This window comes from Copadichromis virginalis, linkage group LG3 (genome assembly GCF_057382275.1).
Source record: "Copadichromis virginalis isolate Kocher_CV1m ecotype Utaka linkage group LG3, C_Virginalis_male_GT1.1, whole genome shotgun sequence".
Taxonomy (NCBI): domain Eukaryota; kingdom Metazoa; phylum Chordata; class Actinopteri; order Cichliformes; family Cichlidae; genus Copadichromis; species Copadichromis virginalis.
The window spans coordinates 25,082,658-25,090,320 of NC_140620.1; the positions used below are offsets into that span (position 1 = coordinate 25,082,658).

Consider the following 7,663-nt stretch of genomic DNA (forward strand, 5'->3'; position numbering starts at 1 on the left):
TTTATGCTGTGAACCCGTAATATGAATCAGGCCAATGCTGCCTCAAAATGAGCCTTTCGTTTTAGCCTGGTGGATCTTGAGAAACTAAATTATGTAGAAAAGACACACAGGATAATGCTGCTGACTGGAAGAGGGAGTTTCCTGGAGAAATTTTCCTAGCGTCATCGCTGGAATCTGTATTTTATTTTCCAGTGCTTTCTCTCTTCTTTCTGTTGACACCCATTAAATAATTCCAGATCACATTTCAAAATCAGGGCTGGATTTGAAAAACTTTCAGTTGTATAAATGCGGCTGCTCAAATCTTAGACACAAAGAGACTGGCTACTTTAACTGTCTATAGGTCTGGGATCACATGTAAAACCTGCATGGAGAGCATTTTATAAAACCCCATTCACAAAAAAGGTTGGAGAGCTACAGTGGAGGATTTTAGGTGGTGCAGTGGCTGTAGATGCTTTTATTTCTGTTTTGATCCAAGTGTTGATGAGAACTGCATGTTCTGTCCTCTCAGAGAGAAGCTCTGTTCCACTGTTTCCTGGACTGAAGCTCATTCTAGTCTGTGTGTGGATCATTGCAGAGGCTGCTCCATTTATTTGGACAGTGTTTTTATCTACAGACGGTCATTCTGGGTCTCATGTCACAGGTCAGTCTCAAACCAGAGTCAAATTTTAACTATTGAAATTAAAAATTTTTATCAAAATTATATCAACAGAAAATAGAAAATAGAGCATTAATTGCATTGTGATGTTAAAATAATGTTGATCAGGATGATCAGAACTCTCATAAACATTGATTATCAATATTACTGTATGGTGAATAATCTGGAAAAATGTAAGAATATTTTTATTAAAATCTTATCATGTGTTTTGTAAAAAAAAAAAAAAAAGAACTTGTCTTTGAGTTAGTGCTGTTTCATAACTGTTTCAGTGATGCCTGATCTCTCTCTCTCTCTGTTGACATGGTGGATGAGTGATTTTGTGAGTGTGATGCACCATGAGTGAACTGTCTGAAACTTTTCTCTCTCTTTTTTTTTGTGATTAATTGTTTTTAGAAAAACAAACATATAATCCATAATGTCAGTGAGTAAAAGTTAAGCAATGATCTAAAAACCAAGACAAGGAGATCTATGAGAAAAAAGACAACATTCAAAAAGAAAAATCTGGCCCATAAGAAGACAAGAAAAAATATGAAAGAAGGGGGAGATGAATGGACAGAGAGCAAGACATAAGGCATTTAACCACGTCCTTTGACCACGTATCCTATGGGGGGTGCTTTGGGAGTATGGGATCTCTCACCTAGTGCTATGATTGACTCTCTCCTTGTACAACTATTGTGAGAGCTTGGTCTGAATTGTCAGCAATAAGTCAGACTAGATCCCTGTGGGTGTTGGATTCTGCCAGGGTTGCCATTTGTCTCCAACTCTCTTCTTAGTTTTTATGAACAGAATTTCTAGGTGCAGCCTAGTGGCCGGAGGCTTCCACTTTGGTAGCCTCAGAATCTTATCTCTGCTTTTTGCAGATGATGTGGTTGTGTTTGGTTTGTCAGCTGTTGGCCTAAAGCTCACAGTGAAGTGATTTGCAGCCAAGTATGAAGTATGAGAAATGAAAATCAGGACCTCCAAATCTGAGGCCAGTGTCCTCAACCAGAAAATCCCAGAGTGTTGGCTCTGGGTCACCGATGTGTTGTTGCTCCAAGTGGAGATGTTTAAGTATCTTGGGGTCTTGTTCACAAGTAAAGGTTACGTACGTAGGTTACGTACGTTACGTATATTACGTATTTAAAATACAAAATATGAGTAACTGTATTCCGCTACAGTTACCGTTTAAAAAGGTGGTATTTAGAATACAGTTACTTTGTTGAAATAAATGGATGTACGGCGGTAGTTTCCTGTTTCATATTGTGGCGGGCCAGGACTGTTTGGGTTTTGTTTGACAGCTACGTTCTGTTGTTCCAGGCAGCTGCGTTACGGTTGCCATGGTTACAGGGTGACGCTCTCTCTCTGCGCCTTTTTGTTGTTGTTGTGCTAAGCTAACAGCCAGAATGCTACAAGCATAGCTCTAAAGAATGTAGCCTCATAGGCAGTGTAGTCCGTGCTGCAGGGAGAATGGACTGCCATACCCGTTATGTGTCTGTGAGCGCGAGGAGGGAGAAAAAGGGGAGTGGAAAGGTACGAGCAGTCATCGAGCAAAAACGGGAGCTGGAAGCATGTAAATATAATAATAACCACTGCAGCCAAGAAGAGTGCCTGATGAGCCCAGTTGTAAGTAAGCTATTAAGACTCGACTGTACACCGTGTTCGTGTTTTCCTCCGAAAGAATAAGTTCAGTTGGAGCAGTCTTTCAACTCCTCTCTCTGTCTCTCACTAGCAAAGTTGACCCACACAACAAAGTAAATCTATTTTTCGGCTAGAAGCCCGACACGGAACCCGCCGTATTAGTCAGAGGTCCCTTTACTACGGTTCGGAGCCGCAGACCTTCAGTAATAGTAATAAATCACACAGCAATAGTACATTCATGTAGTTGTAAACAGCATTATAATGTATTAAGTATTCCAAAGTATTCAGAATAGTTACTCTCATTGAGTAACATAACAGAATACGTTACAGAATACATTTTGGGGCATGTATTCTGTAATCTGTAGTGGAATACATTTTAAAAGTAACCTTCCCAACACTGTCAGTAACAAGTAATCTCATATACCAGCTGAAGGACCTTTTTTGTCACATCACATCTTTGTTTCTCTACTTTTGTTGCAACACTACATGAGGAGTGACGTGAGAGGTCAACTCTTCTCAGAGTCTCTTGCTAAAAATATGAATTTGAATTGTTTTAAAAGATAAAAAACCAAGCTGAGCAAAGTTATTATGGAATCTTCTTCTCTGTGTGGCCTGTAAGGCTCAAGAGCATACACACGTTCCTTTATGTCTGACCATCTGACCATAACTGAATTTAGGAACAGGAACTACCACACCACTACTCTCTGCAGGTGTAAAAGGGCTGTGGCAGTGTGACAGGTTGAAGGACTACTGCATATAAAACTGTTCAGTTAATACAAATTCATATTAGTTAATGTAAAGACAAAAATAATGTAAATATGGTAAGAAAATGGTTAAGAGTTTATTATTTTTCATGTTATATTAATGGCTTTCATGTTATTTAAGAGAACTGCAATCTATACATCACTGATCGGCTAGTAAGCCTTTTCTGGGATCGATTAGTAGTGTCTCTGTTCTCCACTAGGGGCTTTTGTAGCATTCTCCTCACTGCAATAAACGACTGCATGAGAGACGCAAGTCATAATAACTCTCATGATTCTTTTCCCCCTTTTTTCAGGTAAAAGTGTTTAAAGGTTGATATATTTTCAATGTGTACACTGTTAAGATATCTAAGAGGTAACCCTTCATTGTTTTGTAAGCTTTAGAAGCATTATATTAGAGATTTGTGCACATGTACGTGGCGGTTTTGAGCCTCAGTTTTGTACTGTATAATGGCCATTAAGATAAAGGCAGGAGCTAAAAACGCCGCTATTGTCAACCATTTTATTAGGAAACCTGCTCAAGTATATGTATAGTAAGCACTTTAGTATTTCAGTTTATTATTTCGTGTTTTTCTTACACCATGTGACATTTAGCAGTACAGAATGTGAAAAGTTTCTGCTCATTTTCACTGCAATAAACAACTGCATGAGAGACGCAAGTCATAATCACTCTCGTGATTCTTTTCCCCCTGTTTTCAGGGGTGTAACAGCAGCAGACCTGTATTTATTAGGTGAACCAAAATGGATCGGTCATGAGTGGACCGAGGCAGGTAAAAGGGTTTAACAAAAACAAGCCGCTTATTGAGGTTGAGAAAAACATGCAAAACAAGGGCAGAAGAGAACAAAGATTAAACTAAACTAAAACCTATACTGGGAAAAACTAAACTAAGATCAAAGCACAAGGAATGTGGGGAAAAACTTCAGAACAGGAACACGGAGAGACTGAGGACTTAAATGCAAAGAAGGGCAAAGATTAACAACAAAGATTAAACTAAAACCTATACTGGGAAAAACTAAACTAGACTCTCAAAATAAAACAGGAAACAGTGAGACAGACTATGACAACACGAGCATGACACAGGGGTCAAGGGCACACGAGTGAGAGGGGACACGAGAGAACATACATGAAAGAACAACACAAGAACGACGAGATACAGAAGACATGACAGATTCAGACAGAAAACGGGGAGTGACACAGCGATAAGAAAACATTGACCGGGAGTATAACCAACTTAACAGGAAAACCAGTGACTAAACTAAAAGACAAAAACTTAAACATTACAAATAAAGTTCAATCAGAAAAAACGTAAAAGACTCAAAATATTGGATCAAATGATCGTGGCAGTAGATTTGAGTAAATTGACACAGATATCATTATAATTGTGAGATAGTGTTTTGCTAAGTGTCAACATGATGAGGAAAGTCTGTCAATGACAAAGAGACGTTTCACTCAGGTTATTGTAGAAGATGGTTCTGAAAACACTCCCATATTACAGTAAATGTTGTGGCTTCATTTTTTTTATGACAATTATGGGTCCAAAAAGTCACAATGGGCTGCTCAAGAGCCGGCAACACATCATTGGCTGTTTTAAACAGGAGGGATATTTTATTATGTAATATTAGAACTCAAAACATGGTTAATAAGACTAATTGTTCTGTAGTTGTGTTCATAAAACCTCTGTTGAGGTTCAGTCAGTATGTGAAATTAAGTAAGTAGGAAATCAAATTAGGTGTGAGGCAATTATTCTGGTTTTGGTTGGAAAAGAAAGAAATGTGATGAAGGTTTGACAGGCATGACTGACAAATATATGTGTTAGTATTTTCAGTGTTACATTCCAGTTAAACATATATGTAACATTATATAAATGCTGGTGCTAGAGCAGCTCAGCATTCACAATTGGTGGTTGTAGTTTCTGGCTAATAATGAAAAGAAATAGAAAATATTCTACAAAAGGTATTCAATTGGTTTTCTTCTGTCCTGTTTTTAATGAATTGTTATTCATTTTGTATCTGTTTTGTTCAAAGATACTAAAAATCACCATGAAGCTGCTAACTGTGTCTGCACTTCTCTGTGCAATGGTGGCTCTAACCACGGCTGCTGGTGAGTATCATTGTATAATTTTTTATCATGTATATAATTTTAATGAAACATATAAATGAATAATACAATATACACCTTTCTTATAATTATCATATGCAGAAAATTGATGGTCAAAATCAATACTTTTGGTGGTAATTTGTCCGTGTCTTCACTGTGCAGAGGCCAGAGATGAAGTAGAGGGATTGATGCCCCCAGGTGAACAATATTTTCCAGATTTTCAATAATTATTGTCATCGTTAGCAGACAAAAAATCACCTCAATGTTTGTAACACAAAGGATGTTTTCAAGTGTCTGGCTGTTATAAAGGCCATACTTAACCCTTTAAGTACCACACCAAGAAAAAAAGCAATGGAAAAAGCCTTATGTGCTCAACCATTTGGTTGCATAAGCATAGGAAGCACATTCTGACCGACACACACTCTGTGATTATCATCAAGTGTAGCCGCCATTGTAGTATAGAGCCTTCATCACACCTGTACTCTGTCAATCACTTAACTTATGTTTCAGTGTCAAATCTTACTTGTGCAACTTTTCAGTTATTATTTGTATAATTATTAAACATAATACAAAATAAGATATCAGCCAGAGACACATGAACAGCTATTCATTTACTCCCAGCCAAGAGTCACGTGGTCAAGAGGTCCCCTCGTTCCCCTCGTTGTCCTGGTGGTTGGACTAAATACGGTCATCGCTGCTTTTTCTTTAATCCAACAGTCGCGAGTTGGGCTGATGCTGAGGTAACTTATTTGTATTGTCTTCAATACCCGATTAAACCACATCCTTTTAACTGTTACGTACTCATTATTTTTGAAAACCTCTGCTCGCTTTCTTTCTCCATTGAAGAAATCCTGCAAGTCCATGAGGGCACATCTTGCATCAGTTCGCAACATCAATGAGTACCGTGAGATTCAGAGGCTGACTGGCAAAAAAGAAAGTTGGATTGGAGGAACTGATGCATCAGAGGTATTTTGTTTATCATTTGTCAGGTGTAGGCATGAGAATTGATAAGAATTTAACTCCGATTTGATCATCCATTCTCTTATTGATTCTCATTGGGTTCTCCCTGGCTCTGCTTTGAAACTCACCACCATAGCTTAGCAGCATATCAGTGACAGTACATTTTTGAAAATTAATTGAATGCTGTGTGGTCAAATGTTTACGCCTGTTGAAGGTATTTCCTCTCTTTGTTGGGATCAGTGATTAATTTAAAAAAAACAATGTGTGTTGATTTATATCTAATGGTATCACTCTGAACATCACTGCTCTTTCATATGCATTCCCATATGGAAAGGATATATATAAATCTTATAAAGTTTGTATCTGTCTTGTATGAAACTTGTATGAAAAGCATATAAAACACATATAAGATCTCTTGAAAAATTATATAATGAAACTTGTATGTTTTGGATACTTACTAAAAAAATATATGAAAGTAATGAGAAAGTGGCCACTTTCATGAGTAAATCATATATAAATCATATATGTTTTTACTATTTCTTTTCCATATGGGTTTGTAGGGCAACTAATGCAGGTACAGCAGCTTTAAGCACACAGCTTGAAGTCTTGAAGTCAGATGATCTGCTAGGACTCTGAGTAGGCTCAACATTTTGGCCTGTCTGAACCAATAAGTCCAATTTCTTTCTTCTAGGAGGGTAAGTGGTTGTGGAGTGATAAGACCCATTTTACCTACAAAAAGTGGTGCTTTAGAGAGCCCAATAATGATCGCAATCAGGACTGCCTTCAGATAAATCGTGGAGGTAAATTAGAACACAATTATTAATATGAATTATTAATGTGTGTGAATAGTTTCTGTGATCAAAGATACAACTAATAACAGCTTGTTAACAAGTGTTTGGGCTTTGATTTGTGTGATTTCTACTTTTGAACCTTTCAGTTTTCAAGTGCTGGGATGATATGTGGTGTGATGCTCATCTGCCATCTGTCTGCGCCAAGAACATCTCATCATTCTTGGGCTGACACTGGAGCATGAAAATCCCATAAAACACACACTGACGTATGATGGTGTTTGTGTTTTGCTCGCTCTTACTTCATTTCATTTTGGAGCATTATAGTTTTCCTCTGTCTGTCATAACAAAATGACCAGCCAACACAAACTGGGCTGTCTCTGAGGCGATCTTTAAAGCAGTCTTGTCTTTAATAAGAGCAGACTTGTTACCAAAGGACTGATTATGATTTTTTTTCTCTGCAGAGAAAACTTCTTATTTCCTCTTGTTTATTTTTTGCAACAATAAAGCTTCAAGCAAGCATGTCTCTGCATTATTTTTTGTTTGTTTGTTTGTTTTGAGGTGCATATAAAGTGCTGTGCAAAAGTTTTTAGCAGGTGTGAAAAAATGCTGTAAACAAAGAATGCTTTCAGACATATAAATGATTGTTTATTGGCCCCAAATGCCTTCTGTAGCAGGATAAAAACCCCAAACATACAGCCAAGGTAAATACTAAGAGAAAGATCACGTTTGTCCTCATTAGAATAGGGATGAAAGAAGATGTTTTTTCATAGATTTCAATACA

General features: G+C 37.5%; 1 protein-coding gene across 2 annotated transcripts; it reads left to right on the top strand.

Annotated features, from left to right (window-relative positions):
- The first annotated feature begins 325 nt into the window (after positions 1–325).
- LOC146713618 (type-2 ice-structuring protein-like) lies at positions 326–7,401 on the top strand. Of its 2 annotated transcripts, XM_085452690.1 has the most exons (8): positions 326–402; positions 509–640; positions 5,059–5,134; positions 5,294–5,329; positions 5,753–5,871; positions 5,978–6,097; positions 6,783–6,891; positions 7,029–7,401. In XM_085452690.1, the coding sequence occupies exons 2-8, from the start codon at positions 632–634 to the stop codon at positions 7,109–7,111; spliced, it is 552 nt and encodes a 183-aa protein (XP_085308816.1). In that variant the 5' UTR covers positions 326–402; positions 509–631; the 3' UTR covers positions 7,112–7,401. The 2 variants fall into 2 exon arrangements, with proteins under 2 accessions (XP_085308816.1, XP_085308817.1); XM_085452691.1 differs by having other exon boundaries at positions 326–640.
- Positions 7,402–7,663: the final 262 nt, after the last annotated feature.